This window comes from Myotis nattereri, assembly GCF_964212035.1.
Source record: "Myotis nattereri genome assembly, chromosome: 1".
NCBI classification, from domain to species: Eukaryota; Metazoa; Chordata; class Mammalia; order Chiroptera; family Vespertilionidae; genus Myotis; species Myotis nattereri.
The window spans coordinates 154,607,042-154,629,501 of NC_138075.1; the positions used below are offsets into that span (position 1 = coordinate 154,607,042).

Consider the following 22,460-nt stretch of genomic DNA (forward strand, 5'->3'; position numbering starts at 1 on the left):
GTCTGCCTCAAAACAAGAAAATTTCTATTGGGACGGTATCCACAAATTACCTGAAAGATGGGGAAATGTGTAGCTAGCGGTGGACATTACTTTGAATAATACACTTTTGATGTTTTTCTTAAAATTATTGTGTTTTGTTTGGATTACAAAATCCGCATTATTAGCCGGTTAATAGTTACTCTGTATTATTAACCAGTTAATAATTTGCATTTTAACTGGTTAATAGTTAATCCTCATCATTAACTGGTTAATAATTAATCTGTATTATTAATCGGTTAACAGTTAATCTGTATTATTAACTGGTTAATAATTAACCTGCATCATTAACTGGTTAATAATTAATCTGCACTACTAACCAGTTAATAATACAGATTTTCTTGTTTTGAGGCAAACCATTCAGAGACTCAATTTTCCATTTCTTCGTACGTTTTGAAGTGCTGCTCAGAAAGTGCATGTGCCATCGATCGGAACAAGCGGTAATCTGAAGGAGCAAGGTCTGGTGAATACAGTGGGTGGTTTAATATTTCCCAGGCAAGATCTTTTAAAGTGTCTTTAACAGATTTTGAAGTGTGTGATGGTGCGTCATCATGAAGCAAAATTATTTGCCGTGTCTTCTGGCCCATTCTGGTCGTTTTACTATCAAAGTGTGGTTCAGATTGATTATTTGTTGTCAGTAGCGACCGGTATTAATGGTTTCACCTGGTTTTAGAAGCTCATAATACACCACACCTTCCTGATCCCATCAACGCAGAGCATTGTCTTCTTTCCGAAACAGTTTGACCTTGCATTCGATGTTGATGATTGACCTGGATCAAACCATGATTTTGTGCGTTTGGGATTCTCAAAATAAATCCACTTTTCATTGCCATTCACAATTTGATGCAAAAAAGACTTTTGTGCCATTGAAGCAACATTTTACTGATGCCTTTTTGGTTTCCCAGTTGTCTTTTGTTCAGTTGATGTGGCACCCATTTTCCTTCCTTTAAAACAGTGGTTCTCAACCTTGGCTGCACATTAGAATCACCCTGGGAATCTTTTTAAAATCCTGATTTCTGGGCCTCATCCTCCGGAAATTCTGTTTCTTTGTTACTAATATTGTGGCCCCACCCCATAACAAAGAAACAGAATTTCCGGAGGATGAGGCCCAGAAATCAGGATTTTTAAAAGAATCCCAGGTGAATCTAATGTGCAGCCAAGGCTGGGAACCACTGCTTTAAAATCTTTCCCATTGCTTGTAAATGATCGGAAATTGTTTGCTGAGCAATGTTTAATCTTTCTGCAAGTTGTTTTTGAGTTTGACACACATTTTCATCCAATAATACTTGTAATTGTTGGTCGTCAAACTTTTTTGTTTGAGCTGGATGTTCTTTGTCTTTTACATCAAAATCATCACTTTTAAAGCGTTTGAACCAGCATTCACAAATATCTTGAGATGGAGCATCTATACTAATAAAAGAGTAATATGCTAATTAGACCCGGAGACCTTCTGGACAAAGCCGGAAGCTTGCCAGCCTGCAAACCACCCCCAAACGGCCCTCAGCCCCTCGCCCAGGCCGGCCATGTCCCCCAGCCGGGACCCTCACCCTGAAGAGGGTGTGGCCAGCCTGAAAACAGCCCTCAGCCACTCATCAGGCTTGCCACGCCCCCCAGTAGGAACCCCTACCCCGATGGGGGTGTGGCCAGCCTGCAAACGGCCCTCAGCCCCTCGCTCAAGCTGGCCATGCTCCCCAGCAGGGACCCTCACCCCGATGGGGGCGTGGCCAACTTGCAAACAGCCATCAGCCCCTCACCCAGGCTGGCCATGCCCCTCAGTGGGGACCCTCACCCTGATGGGGGTGTGGTCAGCCTGAAAACGGCCTTCAGCCCCTTACCCATGCTGACCATGCCCCCCAGTGGGGACCCCCACCCCGATGGGGGCTTGGCCAGCCTGCTCCCACCTGTGTAGCAGGCCTCTATCTTCTATACTAATAAAAGGGTAATATGCTAATTAGACTGGGAAACCTTCCAGACGTCCTTCCGGACAAAGCCATGGTGGCGGGGCCAAGGCAGAGGCGGTTAGGGGCGATCAGGCCATGAGGGGAGGGCAGTTGGGAGTGAGCAGGCCCGCAGTGGGGGGCAGTTGGGGGCAAGCAGGCCTGCAAGGGGGGGCAGTCAGGGGCAAGCAGGTCAATAGGCAGAGTGGTTAGGGGCAATCTGCAGGCAGGCAGGTGAGCGGTTAGGAGTCAGTGGTCCCGGATTGTGAGAGGGATGTCCCAGATTGGAGAGGGTGCAGTCCGGGCTGAGGGACACCCCACCCCCATGCACAAATTTTGTGCACCGGGCCACTAGTGTTCACCATAAGCTTCCCAAAGTATATGATAACTTTCAGCAGTACTTTTCTTCAAAATAAAGTAATGAATTAAAACTTCCCACAAATGCTCTATTTTTGGCACAAAATTTGACATTTTAGCGTAAAAATATCTATGATGTTAACACCTTTAGAAAATTTGACGTATGAAGTTTTGAAGCTTGTTGTCAATAAACAAAAAAAGCATAAATATCAAATTGCATATATATCAACATATGTGTAACTTCATCTATTGAAAAAAATTCGCATTATTAACCAGTACACCTAGTAAAAGCTGAATCTCTTTCTAAAAACCAGCCTTTTTCCTCTTCCTCGCTTCACCCCCTCCCTCCCCTTATTCTTTGCTATGTTGACTCCCATCATTTCTGGTTATTCTTTTTTTTTTTTTTTAATTAAATCTTTATTGTTCAGATTATTACATTTGTTCCTCTTTTTCCCCCCCATAACTCCCCTCCTCCCAGTTCCCGCCCCACCCTCCGCCCTCACTCCCCACCCACTGTCCTCATCCATAGGTGCACAATTTTTGTCCAGTCTCTTCCCGCATCTCCCACACCCCTTTCCCCCCCCAAGAATAGTCAGTCCATTCCCTTTCTATGTCCCTGATTCCATTATAATCACCAGTTCATTCTGTTCATCGGATTATTTATTCACTTGATTCTTAGATTCACTTGTTGATAGATGCATATTTGTTGTTCATAATTTGTATCTTTACCTTTTTCTTCCTCTTCCTCTTCTTAAAGGATACCTTTCAGCATTTCATATAATCCTGGTTTGGTGGTGATGAACTCCTTTAGCTTTTCCTTATCTTTGAAGCTCTTTATCTGACCTTCAATTCTGAATGATAGCTTTGCTGGATAAAGTAATCTTGGTTGTAGGTTCTTGGTATTCATCACTTTGAATATTTCTTGCCACTCCCTTCTGGCCTGCAAAGTTTCTGTTGAGAAATCAGCTGACAGTCGTATGGGTATTCCCTTGTAGGTAACTGAGTTTCTTTCTCTTGCTGTTTTTAAGATTCTCTCTTTATCTTTTGCTCTTGGCATTTTAATTATGATGTGTCTTGGTGTGGTCCTCTTTGGATTCCTTTTGTTTGGGGTTCTCTGCGCTTCTTGGACCTGTAAGTCCATTTCTTTCACCAGGTGGGGGAAGTTTTCTGTCATTATTTCTTCAAATAGGTTTTCAATATCTTGCTCTCTCTCATCTTCTGGCACCCCTATAATTCTGATGTTGGTACGCTTGAAGCTGTCCCAGAGGCTCCTTACACTATCCTCGCATTTTTGGATTCTTTTTTCATCTTGCTTTTCCAGTTGGGTGTTTTTTGCTTCCTCGCATTTCAAATCATTGACTTGATTCTTGCGCTCCTCTGGTCTGCTGTCGGGAGTCTGTATAATATCCTTTATTTCAGTCAGTGTATGCTTAATTTCTAGTTGGTTCCCCAATATAACATCGAGGGTCTCATTAGTTTTCTTGTAGATCTCATTAAGTTTATCGGCGGCTTCTAAACAGTTCTTGAGAGACCTTAAAAGTGTGGTTCTGAACTCTATATCTTCCATTGACAATTTTGTCCTGTTTCTTTGTCTCCGCATTTTGTTATGCTTTCTTGGTGCACCCCCTAGTGGTCTTTGTGTGCAGTCTTATAGTTAAACCTTGATTGTTGTAGCTAATACCAGGGAGGGTTTGACCTCCAGGCCAAGTGGCTATGAGAATCAGCTGTGTCTGCAGTGAGAGAACTTCTGTCCTCTAGGGAGGTGCTAATCTAGCCTTTGCCTGAGGCTGTCCGGCAAATGCCTCTGTGCAGGGCTTGGGCGGGGCGGGTCGCACAGGATCAACAGGGTGGGCCGGAGAGAGCAGTTATGGCGGCTCTCAGTCCTGTCCCCAGGGGCTCTGCCTCTCTGAGTCCCAGCACCCGCTGCAAAGCTCGGAGAGAAAGCTGCACTCGCTCTGACCGAAGCCAGACAGTCCCGCTTCTCCCGTTTGAGTCTGGGTCCCTAAAGACTCGCCTGTATCTGGAGCTCAGAGTCTGCGACTCCCTCCCGATTGAAAACGCCAACCACGCCCTCCGCCGCCAGCCCGCTCCGCGCACTCCGCACCTCAGAATTTGACTTCAGCACTGCGCCTCCTCTGAGTGTCCGTATGCGTTTCTCTTTCCTCCTAGTTGTAGGACTTCCACTCAGCCAGCGTTCCTGTGGTTCTGGGTGATGTCCCTTCCGTCTTTAAGTTTCACTTTTGAAGTAGTTGTTCAAAGCAGCAAACTCCGGCGTTAACCTATGCCGCCATCTTGGTTCTCCCTCTCTGGTTCTTCTTAATGGAGGCTTCTTTAGTCATTTGAGTCCTATATGATCTCTGAACTCTTATCTATAGCTAATTATACTTATTAACTGTTTCGTACCTGATTATATAGTAGGAATAGTCAACACGCACACTTTATAAATACTACACTGTGTCATTCATCTTTAAAACAGCCCAACAAGGTTGGAAATGGAGTACTGTTTTTCTTTTTTGACAGGTGAGATTTATTTTGTTTCCAAATCCATATTCTTTCTCACTTTACTGTGTTATCATTATACTCTTGTTTTGTTCTAATTGTTTCAACTGTATTGGTATTTTATTTCCAACTAGATTATATGGTAGGAACCTTGCTTCATATTTTTTAATATACTCCTAGTACTTAGCATACAACCGTAAATGAACATATAGTAGGTACTCTACTCAAATAAATACTTTTTAAATGAATGACAGTAGACTAACTGAATGATTGAATGACTGGTAGAGAGGTAGGGCAGACAAGAGAGTTCAGAATGAATCTTATTTGTATGCTCTTGCCATTGAAGCATTAATGAGTCCTAGGCCAGCCATAGTTACCATTTATTGCATTCTGCTGTTATTTTGATTATCTTTTTTTTTTTTAAATATATTTTATTGATTTTTCACAGAGAGGAAGGGAGAGAGATAGAGAGTGAGAAACATCGATGAGAGAGAAACATCGATCAGCTGCCTCCTGCACATCTCCCACTGGGGATGTGCCCGCAACCCAGGTACATGCCCTTGACCGGAATCGAACCTGGGACCTTTCAGTCCGCAGGCCGACGCTCTATCCACTGAGCCAAACCGGTTTTGGCAATTTTGATTATCTTTATCCTGCCTGACTCTACTGTTACTCATTCATGGCTGAGAAGCACACTGAAGTTCATTGAGACCAAGTGGCTTGCACTTTGATACTCAACCAACAGAGCCATGATTCCAACACAGGTTAATCTGGCTTAGAATCTGCTGTTCTTTTCACTATACCATTGTTTATTTTTATCAGTATTGGAAAACTTGTCATTGTCTAGTCTTAAGCAAGAGGCGAGATAAATGTGGATAAAACTTGATTAAGGCATTCTTTGGAACATTTTTTTCTGGTCACAGGGACATTTCCTTTCCTTTTGGTTTCCCCAGGCACTGGGAAGACATCCACCTTGGTCAAGTATGCTGAAAAGTGGTCTGGGAGCAAGTTTCTTTATGTGACATTTAACAAGAGCATCGCAAAGCAGGCCGAGCGAGTCTTCCCCAGCAATGTCACCTGCAAAACCTTTCACTCCATGGCGTATAGACAGGTTGGGCGGCAGTGAGTATTGTGTTGCCACCATTATTATTATGTCTAATTACTGTTTTCATGTTGTGATTATCATGATCACATATGGACTTACACCATAATGGCACTAAGAAAATTGAATGCTTTTATCTCCATTTATAGACAGGAAATAGAAAGATAGATGTAGTGATTTATACTTTTACCTGATAAAAATACACTGTTTGCAAGTAATGTCTAAGGTTGGGCAATCTCTCTCATTTATCTGGAACTGCAGCACAGAAAGTCAGGATGACTTGTCTAGAGTTCAGAATATTAGCAGTATGATTGGTCAGTTTTAGGGTTTCCTTGGAACTGGGCAAGAGGGAGAAGACTAAGCTGAGGTGCAGTTGGCCCAGGTCTCTAGAGGCCTCTGAATCAGCATTCCCTTAGATATGAAGGCTTCAAGGAACTTTGAGTTTCCCTACTTAGGGGCCTCTTGGAGTTTGGTCTGCATCTTGAAGTAGTAGTAGTAGTAGTAGTAGTAGTAGTAGTAGTAGTAATAGTGTCTGCCATGAGCTACTTCATCTTCTGGGTTAATATATGTGAATTCCTGGAAGCCTAATGAAGCCATTTCAAATCATACATGGACATGGTTTAACTTCTCTGACTTTTCCCCCCTCATGTATATGTGATACTGAGAGTGACCTTGTGGTGTCATTTCGGAGAAGGGGATTAGGAGTTGGGGGACACATTTTGTTGGCATTGCCAGTAAAGCCAAATACTGTTCATTTGGGATATGTATTACAGGTACCAGTCAAAGAAGAAATTGAATCTCTTCAAGTTAACACCCTTCATGGTTAATTCTGTCCTTGCTGAAGGGAAAGGTGGATTCATAAGGGCCAAGCTAGTGTGTAAGACTTTAGAAAACTTCTTTGCCTCAGCTGATGATGAGCTGACTATTGACCACGTACCTATTTGGTGTAAGGACAGCCACGGACAGAGAGTCATGGTTGAACAGAGTGAAAAACTGGTGAGTATTGAAATATTGTTAGTATTAGGGATCTGGTGGTAAATGAGAAGAGTTGACATGATACAGTGTTATATTTGTCTTTCATTTTTTCATAATTGCTGGCAGGAAGTAATGGTGGAGGGTGAGACTATAGGCTAATCGTGATAGCTGGGAGTTATGAAGTGTTTTATTTGTGAAGAATACTCATGGACATCTCACTTAGTTCTTGCACTGGTTTTTCAATTTAGAAAATGAGGCACTGACCCAGGATTTATACGAGTTTGTCACTGGGGCTGCTGGATGAATCTTAAGATTGGGAATCTCTTTTCTAATTTTTAAAATGTTTTTTTCAATCATTTGCCGTTCTTTTTATGAATTAACTAGAGGCCCAGTGCACAAAATTCATGCACAGGGTGTGGGGGGTGTCCCTCAACCCACCCCGCACCCTCTCTAATCTGGGACCCCTCGGGGGATCTCCGACTGCTGGTTTAGGCCCGATCAGCAGTCGGACATCCCTCTCACAATCCAGGACTGCTGGCTCCTAACCGCTCACCTGCCTGCCTGCCTGATTGCCCCTAACTGCTTCTGCCTGCCAGCCTGATCACCCCCTAACTGCTCCCCTGCCGGCCTGATGGCCCCCAACTGCCCTCCCCTGCAAGCCCGATGGCCCCCAACTGCCCTCCCCAGCTGACTTGATCACCCACAACTGCCCTCCCCTGCCGTGACCTGCCTCCTTTGCTGGGACCCGCCTCCAGGCGGCTGAGACACCGGGACTGATCTCCGTGCCGAGCCATGGGACCCCCAGGCCTCACCATGCAGAGTGACCACCGGGCCCTGCCTCCACTGTGCACACAGCCATCTTGTGGTGGCCATCTTGTGACGACATCACAGGAGGGCGTGATGCCACCTAGGCTTTTATTATATAGGATTGTTAGTCATAAATCTAGAGACATGATCTAGCCTTTTCTAGTCCACCAGATTTTGTGTTGTTTGAGCAATGTTCTGTCACTGGGCTGTTGTGGAGCTGGAAGGAGGTTAGGGAAATGACTGCCACTCACCGAGCTGGGATGGTGCCTTTATTCTGACCTCTGCTCCTTATGTGGAAATGAAAGTGTGATTGCAGGGTGCTGTCTTTTCCAGGGTCTTAGGAGTTACCAATTACTTGTTTTCTAGAACAGTGTTCTTGAAGCAAGCCGCCTTTGGGACAACATGCGGAACCTGGGGGAATGCAAAGAAGAGGCTTACCAAATGACTCATGATGGTATGCAAGTTTCCAAATCTTGCTGTTCAATATAACTGCTTTAGTTATGAATTCTGACTGTTGTTACTCCCTTCTTTTAGGCTACTTGAAACTCTGGCAGTTGAGCAAGCCTTTGCTTGCCTCTTTTGATGCCATCTTTGTGGATGAGGCCCAGGACTGTACCCCAGGTAATAAACTATTCTGGACATCAGTAGTCTCAAATACTTAGAAACAATGTCATCCTATCTAATAAAAGAGAAACATGGTAATTGGCGTACGACCGCTACCCTTCCCATTGGCTAATCAGCGAGATATGCAAATTAACTGCCAGCCAAGATGGCGGCCGACAGCCAGGCAGCTTGAAACTAACATGAGGCTTGCTTACTTCAGTGACGGAGGACTCCAACGTTCCCCGCCTGCCGCTGCAGGCCTCTGGGCCTGCAGTCTGAAACATTGTAACAAATATAGAAGATAAACAGAACCCCAGAAACCAGCTTTCAGTGAGCCGGGATCTCAGAGCTGGAGTTGATACAGTGTTTCGATTATAGAACCCAGCAGAGGCCTCAGAGCTGGAGCCAGAGCTAAAGCTGGCCCAGAATAAAAAAACAAAAAAAGAAAAAAAGGAGCAGTTGGGAGCTTCAGTCACCCGCGAGCCTGAAAACAGCCCTCAGCCCCTCACCCAGACTGGCCAGGCACCCCAGTGGGGACCCCCACCCTAATCCAGCACACCCTTCAGGGCAAACCAGCTGGCACCCACTTGTGCACCAGGCCTCTACCCTATATAGTAAAAGGGTAGTATGCCTCCCAGCACCGGGATCAGTGTGACAGGAGGCAGCGCCCAAACCCCCTGATCGCCCTGCGGCTCTGTGTGTGACAGGGGGCGGGGCCACAACCTCCCTATCCGCCCTGCTCTGTTCGTGACAGGGGAAGGCGCCCCAACCTTCTGATCAGCCCCGCTCTGTGCGTGACAGGGGGGAGCTCCCGAACCCCCTGATCGCCCTGCGGCTCTGTGTGTGACAGGGTGCGGCGCCCCAACCCCCCCACCCCCCCACAGGCCCTGCTCTGTGTGTGACGGGGTAGAGCCATAACCTCCTCATCGGCCCTGCCCTGAATGTGAGAGTGGCGGCGCCCCAACCCCCTGATCGACCCTGCTCTGTGGGTGATAGAGGGTGGCGCCCCAACCCCCGCTCCCCCCACGGGCCCTGCTCTGCGTGTGATGGGGTAGAACCATAACCTCCCCATCGGCCCTGCCCTGAGTGTGAGAGTGGCGGCACCCCAACCCCCTGATTGGCCCTGCTCTGTGGATGATAGAGGACGGCGCCCCAACCCCCTGATGGGCCCTGCTCTGTGTGTGACAGGGGGCGGTGCCCCAACTCCCCTATCGGCCCTACTCTGTGAGTGACAGGGGGGAGCTCCTCAACCCCCTGATGGGCCCTGCTCTGTGCGTGACAGGGGGGAGCTCCCCAACCCCCTGATCAACCCTGCTCTGTGCATGACAGGGGGGAGCTCCCCAACCCCCCTGATGGGCCCTGCTCTGTGCATGACAGGGGGGAGCTCCCCAACCCCCTGATCAACCCTGCTCTGTGCGTGACGGGGGGAGCTCCCCAACCCCCTGATCAACCCTGCTCTGTGCGTGACAGGGGGGAACTCCCCAACCCCCTGATCGACCCTGCTCTGTGCGTGACAGGGTAAGGAGCCCCAACCCCCCTGATGGGCCCTGCTCTGTGCGTGACGGGGTGGCGCCGCAACCTCCCCATCGACCCTGCCTTGAGTGTGACAGGGGACGGTGTCCCAACCCCCCAATTGGCCCTACCCTGAGCGTGACTGAGGGTGGCGTTGCAACCTCCCAATCCACCCTGCTCTGTGCATGACAGGGGGCGGCGCCCCAACTCCCCAATCGGCCCTGCTCTGAGCCCGACCAGGGGCTGCACCTAGGGATTGGGCCTGCCCTCTGCCACCTGGGAGCAGGCCTAAGCCAGCAGGTCGTTATCTCCCAAGGGGTCCCAGACTGCAAGAGGGCACAGGCCGGGCTGAGGGACCCCCCTCCCCCCCCCCCCCCGAGTGCCCAAATTTTTGTGCACTGGGCCTCTAGTGATTATATAAGAGGATATGTATGTGAAATAAATTCATTATGCTCATTTGTCCTAAAGAAGAGGAGCAAGTGATACTTAGTTATTCAGAAAGCCCTTATTATTTGATTTTGGATTTCAGCAGTTGTCCTTTCCCCCACCCAAGGCAGATTAATTTTCCTCTAAATGTTTTGCTAAAGGCACAGGTCATCAGATGATAGGGACCTAAACTCATGGTGAGTGGGAAAAGATGGTTAATTTAGAGTAAACAATTTGTGTTGTATACTTTTCAAGTGGCTAATCCTATCTAATAAAAGAGTAATATGCAAATTGACCATCACTCCAACATACAAGATGGCCGCCCCATGTGGTCAAAGATGGCCGGCAGGGGAGGGCAGTTGTGGGTGTTTCGGCCAGCAGGGGAGGGCAGTTGGGGTTGACTGGGCTGGCAGGGGAGGGAAGTTAGGGGTGACCAGGCCTGCAGGGGAGGGAAGTGAGGGGTGACTAGGCTGGCAGGGGAGGGCAGTTGGGGGTGACCAGGCCTGCAGGGGAGGGCAGTTCGGGGCGATCAGGCTGGCAGAGGATGGCAGTTAGGGGTGATGGGGCCAGCAGGGGAGCAGTTAGGCATCGATCAGGCTGGCAGGAGAGTGGTTAGGAGGTGATCAGGCTGGCAGGCAGAAACAGTTAGGGGCAATCAGGCAGGCAGGCAGGCGGTTGGGAGCCAACAGTCCTGGATTGTGAGAGGGATGTCCAACTGCCCATTTAGGCCCGATCCCCATAGGGGTTCCAAATTAGAGAGGGTGCAGGCTGGGCTGAGGGACATCCCCCCTCCCATGCACGAATTTCGTGCACCGGGTCTCTAGTCCTGTATAATAAAAGCCTAATATGCAAATTGTCCCCTTGGGCGGTCATTCGACCGGGAGTTTGACTGGAAGACCAGGAGTTCGAGTGCTTGCTATGATGTGTGCTGACCACCAGGGGGCAGGTGTCAGCGACGCAGTGCTGGCAACGGGTGGCAGTAAAGGTGCTGCCAGCCCAGATGGGCCCCAACAAGAGCAGGACCGTGGCGGGATGATAGAACAGGTGAGCGGGCAGTGCCAGGCCAAGGTGGGTGTGAGCGGAGGCCCAATTGCCCCTCAGGTGACCAGTCATGGCGGTGGGGGGCGGGGCTGCCACCGGCTCCCAGGCGCTGAGGGAGCCAAGCAGAGGACCTGGCCCCCATCGATCACCCCACAGGGGGGATGGTGGAGCAGGTGAGGGGGCGGTGCCACGCCAAGGCAGGGTTCCAGGCAGGGCTGCGAGGCTGGGGGCGTGAGCTGGGGCCTGATCTCCGCAGGCCACCCTGAGGGACCCCACCTCTGCACGAATTCATGTACTGGGCCTCTAGTAGAAAATAGGCAGTGTGACTTTGTAGGTTATTTTGAGACCTTAAGTTATATATAATATTAGTGAGACAATATAATTTACTTCATTTTATATTTGCCTGTGTGATTTTTTATACACAAAAATGTGTTCAGGACTGAAAGTAATCTACATTCCTAGGATTGGAGACTCTTTTGTCTGTTATGAAATCATTTCTTTGGATGAGTGTGCCTGTACTACAGGACAAGACAACTCTGTTGTGCAGTGTGCCCTGGCTCAGTTTTATGAAAGCATTTTCATCCGTTTTTATCTGAAGTGTGGTTTCTTTTTGTGATGTGGGTTTCCTTTCTTTGAGATTCTTTCGTTCCCTCTTATTGTTTGCAGCTATCATGAATATAGTTCTGTCTCAGCCATGTGGGAAGATCTTTGTAGGGGACCCTCACCAGCAGATCTATACCTTCCGTGGTGCAGTCAACGCTCTGTTTACAGTCCCTCACACCCATGTCTTCTATCTCACACAGGTAAGAGCTCTCTTTGCTCCTGAAGCACATAAACAAGCATTCTGGTTCACTATCCTTGTTTTTCAGTGGTTACTATGTGCTAGGACCTGTGCCAGGTTTTGTGTCAGTCTCACAGTATGTAGCCACTCCTTGCTTCTAAGCAGTGGTTCACGGTGGTTCTCAGGGTATCTGCGAAGCCCAATGGTTTTTATAATAGTAATTTGCTTTTTTCATTATGTTAATATTTGAACTGATGATGCAGAGCAATGGTGGGTGAAACTGCTAGTGCCTTCTCATGGACCGAGGTGTTGGCATCGAACAGTACTAGCAGTCATTGTATTCTTTACTTCAGTGCACTTACAGAGTTTAAAAACAAAAAGCAACAAGAACTCCCCCCCACCTCCCTGAAAACCCAAAACAAAATAGTTCTGTTAAAAATGTACTTGATACAGAAAAAATGATTAATTTTATTAACTGCTGTCCCTTGAGGACATACATCTCTTTAATGTGATGAAGTGGGAGGTATGAATAAAGTACTTCTGCCCACTGAAGTATGTTGGTTGTCTAATGAAGAGCACTTTTGTGATTGAGTTGTGAGCTACACTGGCAGCTGTTTTCTTATAGTAGTACCATTTGTCATTGAAAGAACAGCTGACCGACCAACTCTGGTTATTCAGATTTGGGTTTTTAGCATTTTCTCTAAAATGAATGAAATGAGCTGTGACTCATTGCCAAGCGGGGGACCGGGAGCAAGTGATAAAAGCGGGGGAAAATCTTTGTTTTCAAGTGAAATCTAAATTTTGATGTCTGCCACTATGAGCGTGACAACCCATGGTGTCCTTGATTGTTCAAAAAGGTTACTAAACTCCCCTCCCCTTTACAATATGCATGTGTGTAAGGCTGAATTATCTTTGTCTTTCAATCAAAACAACATGTCACCACAGATAGAATGTAGACAGAACTGAGAATTCAGTTTTCTTCTATTCAGCTTGGCATTAAAGAGATTTGCAAAAATGTAAAACAGAGACATTTTTTCTTCCTGCTAAATGTTTTTTGTTTTAGAAAATATATTTTAAAAGTATGTTCTTTGTGTTATTATGCAATTGGGTTTATTATTATTATTTTTAATGAATCAAAGTTTCTAATGTGGTAACATAGTTAGATACAATTCATAAATAAAAGCTCCTTCAGAGCCTCAGCAATTTTTAAAAGGGTAAAGAGGTGCAAGAACCACTGTTTTTAAGAAACACTTCCAGTTAGAGGCTATGAGATGTACCAACTATTCAAGAGTAATCTGAACTGTTTTGTTCTGTTATAGAATCCTGCAACTTTCTCTGTGACTTTATTCTTTTGAGTCCTGTTGTATTCTAGGGTGATTTAGGATAATGTCAACTCAGAGTAACTTTTTTTAATAGACATTTTCAGATTTACAGAAGAATTGAGATAGTAGTACAGAAATTTCCCATATGCCATGCATTCAGTTTACCCTATCCTATATAATAAAAGCATAATATGCTAAGTGTCCGACCGGTCACTATGACGTGCACTTGCCACCAGGAGGCTGATGCTCCAACTGGTAGGTTAGCTTGCTGCGGGGGTCCGGCCGATGGGGACTGAGCGAGAGGGCTGGACACTTCCTGGAGCCCTCCCGTGGTCCCTTCCCAGCTAGCCCTGATTGAGACTGGGTGAGATGACCCTGATTGGCCTGGATTGCTGGCCAGTCCAAGGGACCCCACCCGGGCACGAATTTGTGCACCCGGCCTCTAGTTATTAACAGTTCATTAATTGTGGTGCATTTGCCACAATTAATGAACTAGTATTGGAGCGTTATTATAAAGCCCATAGTTTATTCAGATTTCCTTATTTTTTTTCTAATGTTCTTTTCTGTTCTAGGATCCTATGAAGGTTACCATACCTTCATAACATGGCAGTTGTCATGTCTTCTTAACCTGTTGGCTGTGACAGTTTCTCAGACTTCTTTTGTTTTGGATAACTTTGACAGTTTTGAAGAGTATTAGTCAGGTGTTTTGTAGGATGCCTGTATTGGAATTTGTCTACTGTTTTTCTCATGATCAGACTGATGTTATGGGTGTTGGGGAGGAAGATCTCAGAACAAAACTGTCACTCTCATGACAGTATTGAGGGACTATGATTTACGACTGTTGATGTTGACCTTGATAATCTGGCTGAAGTAGTGTTTGTCAGGTTTCTCTCCCTGTCCCCTGCCCTTTCCATACTATATACTTTGGAAGAAAGTCACTATACTTAGCCCTCACTCAAGGAATAAGTGTTGGACTATCTGTATAAATTATTTGTAATTCTTCTGCAAGAAGGATTTGTGTCTTCTCTCCCATTTATTCATTTACATCAGTATGGACTGATTATTTTAAAATGTTGGTTATCATGCACTCAGGAAAGTTCTATAGCAACGAACTCTCACTTTCCTTAGACTGTATTATTGATGTTCACCAAAGTATATAATACTTTATTACCTTAAGTTAGAAATGCACAAAAAAGGCAATGAATATCATGAGTTTGGTGAAGAATGGTATCTTTCCAGCTGCAGTGTTAAGCAGACTTTTGAAGGGTAGGTAATTGTTTTGCCATGCACTAGAGCAGGGAGAGTTCAGGTAATGCTCAGGGAATAATGATTATACTTGTGGCTGGTTATGTAGGGCAATGATTTAAATTAATATTGAAAAAGTTTCTAAGGCAAGGAGAGAAACTCTCCCTTCCCCCCTCCCTTAATCTTTTGTATAATTTATACTTGTTAGATTTGATTTTGAAAGAAGGGTAAAGGTTGCTTAAAAGAAAAATTTCCCATTGGTTTTGGGAATAGAAGGAAATAGGCTGTTTAGGCTGTGATGAATCTTTAAAATGTATGCATCACCTGTTCTTCCTGTATTATTCTTCCTTTTCTAAAAAATTGCTTAAAATATGTTTTTATTAATTTCAGAGAGAGAAAGGTAGAGAGAGAGAGATACATCAATGATGAGAGAAAATCATTGATCAACTGCTTCCTGCACACCCTTACTGGGGATTGAGCCCACAACCCCGGGCATGTGCCCTGACCTGGAATCAAACCAAACCGTGACCTCCTGATTCATGGGTTGACGCTCAACTACTGAGCCATACCGGCCGGCCAGGCTGCTTTTTTTTTTTTTTTAGCAAGTGCATGACTTGAAGACTGTTCTGGGAAAGATTGATCTGACAGAGGTATAGAGAGGCATTGGCAGTGGGAGGAAACTGGAGGGAAAGAGACCAAGTAAGTTAGGCATGAAGTTTGAGTTTTGGAGCTGACCTGGCAGCAGTAGTAAGAAATATATTATAGAAAATATGGTGGGCGAATTATCAGGATTTGGATTTGGGGACAAGAGGAACAAAAAAGGCAACTAAAGTTTCATGATAGAAAATGCTATTCTGAAAACTTAGAAATAAAGTCAGTGGTTCTTTGTCAAGCTCCTGTTCAGTTTGTTAACTAACAAGTGGGTTAACAGTACGGAATTTCCAAATATGCTCTCCAGGTAAGGCGAGCCAGAATGATCACTTTGGCAAGGCCAAGACTTGATAATGATAGAAATGTGCTAACATACTTCAGGGAGAATTTGCTAACTCTCTCTCTCTCTCTCTCTCTCTCTCTCTCTCTCTCTCTTTTTTTTTTTTTTTTTTGCTGTTTTCCAACAGAGTTTTAGATTTGGTGTGGAAATAGCTTATGTGGGAGCTACTATCTTGGATGTCTGCAAGAGAGTAAGGAAAAAGACTTTGGTTGGAGGAAGCCATCAGAGTAAGGTTTTCAGTTATTTTTATTTTATTTGCTACAAAAATCAGTTTTCCTGTTTATTTGGATTTGCTGTAAAGTTTATGCTGTCTCCCAAAAGGTGGCATTAGAGGTGATACAAAGGGGCAGGTGGCCCTGCTGTCCCGGACCAATGCCAATGTGTTTGATGAGGCTGTACGGGTGACTGATGGAGAAGTACCTGCAAGGATACATTTGATTGGGGTAAGAGTAAATTTCTGTTGACTGCTTCATGCACAGAAACATTGTAGACAAATATAGCCAATGGAAATGTTCAATTTAGTTAGGATTATTATGCAAGCAAGCATTTGGGTTTTTGACAGTTTTCACCATCTGCACTGTGACTGAAGTCTTTCTCCCTGACAATTATGATTATGCTAGCCAAGTATTCCTGTACAGTCAGATCCAAAAAAGAACTGAGGATCTCCTACTATTTAAAAAAAAAATGCTCTTCTCACCTTTGGCTGTGCAAATGAGGCTGCTGGCTACCTGCAAATGTTTCGTGTGTGTTGTTTATTAGTGTAAGAACGGGTAAGGTGATAACACAGCTGGGACAGGCTAAGGAGCTCCAGTGGATAGAAAGTGAATACCTAGTTCTAGCTCTGGCTCTGTCACTAACTTTGTGTGGCTTATGGCAAGTCACAACTTCTGTGTGCCTCATTCTCTCCTTCTCTAAGATAAAAATAATGCCTTTTCTTTACCTGTTTCATGGGGAAGTTAGGGTTCGGTGACATTTATATGGCATTTTTAACTCTGACTAAAGTTATATGACTAAAAGACATTTGCTCATTTATTTATGAAAAAATATTTTTGAGGGCCTACTGTGTGTAGCCACTCAGTAAATATTGAGTGAATCATAATCACCAAGATGTTCTCACTTCTCTTTTTTATTTATAAAGATCTTATAACTAAGTTATAGGAAAAAATTCAGCCTTAATCTCAGTATTTCATATAATTCTCATTTTTGCTAATTATTTGTCTTTATCTTTCTACATGTGTATTTTTGCATAATTTTCATTATAGTGTGCATTCAAAAGTATGCTGTTTTAACTCAACACATAAGCATTTCTTTCATGTTCTATAATGTCATTATAACATTTCATATAGCGGATATAGCATAATTTAGCTATTTTTCTTATTATAAGAAAATACCAGTAGTTCTTGGGGAGTACCATTTATGCTGGGCATGATATAAAGTAAGTTGCTCTCTTCCCCTCTCTGTATCTGCTCATCACCTGTAGCATGTGTCATTACACATGATCACATCTGGTTTCCAATTATGATGTATACTGTCTTATTTTCTATGTTAATGTGTATGTGTCCCTTCCCAAAATGATGATAAATCCTGGGAGTGTGGAGCCTTTGACACGTATTCCTTCTGTACTGGGGCCTGATGCTGTGCAAATGCTGCATCCCCCAGCCAGTGCTAGTACATGCTTCTAAGTAGAATTGGTCTGAACTGTGACACAGTCAGACCCTCTCCTCCAGGAGCTAATAGCCTTTTAAAACATAAAAATCTGGACCTATAGATATTCTCTAATTCTTTTCTCAAAAGAAATAATGGTAAGTATTCATAGCCCATACCTTGTATTCAAGTATTCTTCATTGCAACCTTTTCTTATATTCCTGAAAGGTAGATGATTTAAATTGTTCTTTTTTTTTTTTTTTTTTTTTTTACAAGAAAAGGTGCTGCTAGTTCTTGCCTTTTTTACAACGGGAAGAATTTGAGGTAGCAGCTAAAACTTAGCATTTGAATTTTCAGACTGCATTATAGTCCAGGGCTTTTACACTTGATAAAGTTTCCTGCTTACTATTCTTATACTTTGGGTACAATTTGAGATCTGTTGCTGAGAAACCATATAATTTCATACTCACATCTCTACAGTTGGTTTACTTTTGTTTTGTTAAGACAAAAACAAAACAAAACACAACAAAAAATCCCAAAAATCCCACCAAAAAACTTTTTCAGGGGATTAAATCATTTGGATTGGACAGAATCATTGATATTTGGATCCTTCTTCAGCCAGAGGAAGAACGGAAGAAACGTGAGTACCCTCCTGGCCATGGTGCAGTGGATAGAAGCACTGCAGTGACAAGGGATGGGAGAAGGACGGGCATATTCTGAGTCAGAGTTTTTAAATTCTGGAGAAGGGTGGAACTAGTGGTGCTCTTTTCCCGTCAAGACTGGGATCCCTGAGGCCTCCTGTTTTTAGAGGTACTGATAACTTTTTCCATATCCTTCTCTCAGGAGTCCTAAATTTATTTCTATTGTTGGTCCCTTAGGCTGTCTTCCCTCATCAACTTTTCTGTCTGCCTGGGCAACTTTACCATTGAAACTTCTGCATGTGCCCCAAATGATCATTGCTAACATTTCTATGGCACTTTTCTTTTCATTACGGTGCTATTTCAAATCCCTGTGAAGTAGGTAAGGATCTCAAGGGTAGGGCTTTTGGCCCTCAGTTTAGAGATGGAGAGGCTAAAGCACAGGCCATTTCACTGACTTGCCCAGGAGCACACAGTAAGTTAGTGATGTAGTCAGGACTAGAACCTGGATCTCCCAGCCTTAAGACCATTCACTTATGCTATTGGTTAGGAATGTGTAGCTGCTGCCATTATATGTCAGTGCAGCCTGTATCACATTAACCTGTGTCTGTATTCTCCTTAGGAAACCTCCTTATTAAAGACAGGTTTATTAGAAGATGGGTGCACAAAGAAGGCTTTGGTGGCTTCAAGAGGTATGTGACCGCAGCCGAGGATAAGGAGCTTGAAGCAAAGATTGCTGTTGTTGAAAAGTATAACATCAGGATTCCAGAACTTGTGGAAAGGATAGGAAAATGCCACATAGAAGACTTGGACTTTGCAGGTAAGGAAAAGACTTAGTTCTTCACTTCCCACCAGTAGGAGGAACAGATGCTACTCTCAGGTGTCTCAGGTCTTCCAGTGCTTCTTGCCTGTGTGAGTATCATGTGTGACCAAGGGCTGCTTTGTTGTGTTCCTGGCATTGCCTGAGAGAAAGGAACAGAGCTTCCATTCTTTTTTTTTTTTTTTTAAAATAATTAAATCTTTATTGTTCAGATTATTACAGTTGTTTCTCTTTTTTTCCCCCATAGCTCCCCTCCACCCGGTTCCCACCCGCCCCCCCCACTGTCCTCATCCATAGGTGCATGATTTTTGTCCAGTCTCTTCCCGCATCCCCCACACCCCTTTCCCCGCAAGAATAGTTAGTCCACTCCCTTTCTATGCCCCTGATTCTATTATAATCACCAGTTTATTCTGTTCATCAGATTATTTATTCACTTGATTTTTAGATTCACTTGTTGATAGATGTGTTTTTGTTGTTCATAATTTGTATCTTTACCTTTTTCTTCTTCTTCCTCTTCTTAAAGGATACCTTTCAGCATTTCATATAATACTGGTTTGGTGGTGATGAACTCCTTTAGCATTTTCTTATCTGTGAAGCTCTTTATCTGACCTTCAATTCTGAATGATAGCTTTGCTGGATAAAGTAATCTTGGTTGTAGGTTCTTGGCATTCATCACTTTGAATATTTCTTGCCACTCCCTTCTGGCCTGCAAAGTTTCTGTTGAGAAATCAGCTGACAGTTGTATGGGTACTCCCTTGTAGGTAACTGACTGTCTTTCTCTTGCTGCTTTTAAGATTCTCTCTTTGTCTTTTGCCCTTGGCATTTTAATTATGATGTGTCTTGGTGTGGTCCTCTTTGGATTCCTTTTGTTTGGGGCTCTCTGCGCTTCCTGGACTTGTAAGTCTATTTCTTTCACCAGGTAGGGGAAGTTTTCTGTCATTATTTCTTCAAATAGGTTTTCAATATCTTGCTCTCTCTATTCTTCTGGCACCCCTATAATTCGGATGTTGGTATGCTTGAAGCTGTCCCAGAGGCTCCTTACACTATCTTCGTATTTTTGGATTCTTTTTTCATTTTGCTTTTCCGGTTGGGTGTTTTTTGCTTCTTCGTATTTCAAACCTTTGGCTTGATTCTTGCGACCCTCTAGTCTGCTGTTGGAACCCTGGATAATATCCTTTATTTCAGTCAGTGTATGTTTAATTTCTGGTTGGTCCTTTTTCATACCCTCAATGGTCTCACTAGATTTCTTGAGGATCTCACTATATTTATCGGCGGTCTCACCCGTCTTTTTGAGGGTCTTACTAAATTTGTCAGCGGTTCCTAGAAAGTTCTTGAAAAACCTTAAAAGTGTGGTTTTGAACTCCATATCCAATAGTTTGCTTTCCTCCATTTCTGTCATTTGTGTCCTGTTTCTTTGTCTCCGCATTTTGCCTCCTTCCCTGTGTTGATAGAGTGGCTTTCTGTGCTAGATGTCCTATAGGGCCCAGTGGCTCAGCCTCCCCAGTTATCTGAGGTGGACACTCTTGGTGCACCACCTTGTGGGCTTTGTGCACAGTCTTGTTGCAGTTAAGCCTTGATTGTTGTAGGTATCACTGGGAGGAATTGACCGCTAGGCCAATTGGCTGTGAGAATCAGCTGTGTCTGCAGTGGGAGAACTTCTGTGCTGGAGACACCCATCTGGGGCAAGGCTTGCTTCAATGGGGCTTAGGTGCTCACTGAGTCTGCCCCCTGAATGTGTCCTTTATGGATCCGAGGAGCTGCAATCTGGATGGTCCCACTCTGACCACCAGGCACACTTGCTTCTGGATCTCTAAGGAGGTGCTAATCTAGCCTCTGCCTGAGGCTATCCAGCAGGAGCCAGGTGTGAAGCAATGCAAGTTGCATGGGGCCTTGGGCCAGCTGCAATTTGTTAGGTAATTTTCAGATTGCAAAGGGCCAGGCCTTTCATATGCAAAAGCCTCTGTGTCTTGCAGCTTGGGTGGGGCGGGGTCCCCGGGGATGAACAGGGCGGAGCAAGCAGCTATGGCTGCCCTCAGAAGCCCCACTTCTCAGTGTCCTGGCAAATGCTGCAAGCACCTCTGAGAGAAAGACGCCCTTGAGTTCCCACCGATGCTAGACAGTCCAGTTTCTCCTGTATGAGTCTGGGTCCCCAGAGACTCGCCCGGAACTGGAGCTCAGAGCTTGAGACTCCCTCCCGATTGAAAGAGACAATCGTGTCCTCAGCTGCCAGCCCTCTCCGCATGCGCCTCCATACCTCTGTACTTCCACACTACACCTCCTCTGAGTCTCGGTATGCTTTTCTCTTTCCTTCTAGTTGTAGAATTTCCACTCAGCCAGCCTTCCTGTGGTTTTGGATGATGTCCGTTCAGTCTTTTAGTTGTATTCTTGAAGTGGTTGTGCAAGGCAGCAATCTCCGGTGTTTACCTATGCTGCCATCTTGGTTTTTTTCCCTTCCATTCTTCCTTAGAGTTCCTTTGGCTTCTGTTCTGTCTCTAAGCCAGTAGAATGGGACTTTCTAGTCCTAATTCTGCTGCTGTATAACCTTGGGTAAGCCATTCATCCTTCCTCTGGGCCTCTGTTCCTGTGTGTTTGAAACATAGGTGGTAGGCGAGTCACTGTGAACTTTGGAATGTGATTCTAAGATGCACTGACTTACCTGCAATGAATTTTCTGCTTTTCCCCTCATCTTTTTATTATTTTTTGCTCTCTTTTTTTTTCCTGACTGTATTTTCGTCTTTCCCTCTTTTCTCACAAACTTCACACAGTCAGGAAAATAAAGTTAGAGTTTTAAAAAATGTTTTTATTGATTTTAGAGAGAGAGGAAGGCAAAATTAGAGGTTGCTTTTTTTTTTTCTTTTTTTTTTTTAAAATATATTTTTATTGATATCAGACAGGAAGGGAGAGGGAGAGAGAGATAGAAACAGTGAGAGAGAATGATTGATTGGCTGCCTCCTGCACACCCCACAGTGGGGATCGAGCCTGAAACACAGGCATGTGCCCTGCCCGGGAATTGAATTGTGACCTCCTGGTTCATAGGTCAACGCTCAACCATTTAGCCACACTGGGTGGACCAAAGTTAGAGTTTTAAGAGTATAGTAGGAAGAGTATATTTCCCCCCTCCCTTCTTGTTTCTCTTCATATCTAGCCCCTTTCTAATGCTATGGTGTATTTTTATTCCAGAGTACATTTTGGGTACTGTACACAAAGCCAAAGGCTTGGAATTTGATACCGTTCATGTTTTGGATGATTTTGTGAAAGTGCCTTGCGCCAGGCACAACCTTGCACAGCTGCCCCACTTCAGAGTTGGTAAGGCTGGTAATACTGAGGATCCTCTTTAATAGTTAACTTGAGATTTTTCCTTGGGATGCCTTGCTTCTTGTTGGATGGTGTGGCTTCTTGGAAGGATTCTTCTAGAAGAAGAAAAAGGCACCGCCTAGTCTTAAAGTTTATATTCATATACTATAGCTTTTTGAGATGTGATTCACAACCCTACAATCCATCCATTTAAAGTAGACAATTTAATGAGTTTTAGTATATTCACAGGTCAACTGCTCTTTATTGAATTTTTGCCGTTGTGCTAGGTATTGTAAATGAGGGACCTGAGGAGTAAGGTAGACAGTAAACACTTGTAATGTTTTTCTTCTCTGGTTGTCCTTTAACAACATAAGAGAGTTTCACATTGGCCCAAGTAAGAGAGAGAGTATTAGGAAAAGGAAAGAACTTG

At 44.5% G+C, this 22,460-nt stretch overlaps 1 protein-coding gene across 1 annotated transcript in view; it reads left to right on the plus strand.

Annotated features, from left to right (window-relative positions):
* Positions 1 to 22,460, plus strand: part of FBH1 (F-box DNA helicase 1) — a 61,923-nt gene that overhangs the window by 27,666 nt on the left and 11,797 nt on the right. Inside the window, exons 9-18 of the mRNA XM_081091077.1 lie at positions 5,783 to 5,951; positions 6,705 to 6,927; positions 8,080 to 8,167; positions 8,248 to 8,334; positions 11,962 to 12,098; positions 15,762 to 15,861; positions 15,956 to 16,077; positions 17,843 to 17,918; positions 18,539 to 18,736; positions 21,917 to 22,042. Of these exons, the coding sequence (XP_080947203.1) occupies positions 5,783 to 5,951; positions 6,705 to 6,927; positions 8,080 to 8,167; positions 8,248 to 8,334; positions 11,962 to 12,098; positions 15,762 to 15,861; positions 15,956 to 16,077; positions 17,843 to 17,918; positions 18,539 to 18,736; positions 21,917 to 22,042 (1,326 nt within the window). The remainder of the gene's footprint in view (positions 1 to 5,782; positions 5,952 to 6,704; positions 6,928 to 8,079; positions 8,168 to 8,247; positions 8,335 to 11,961; positions 12,099 to 15,761; positions 15,862 to 15,955; positions 16,078 to 17,842; positions 17,919 to 18,538; positions 18,737 to 21,916; positions 22,043 to 22,460) is intronic.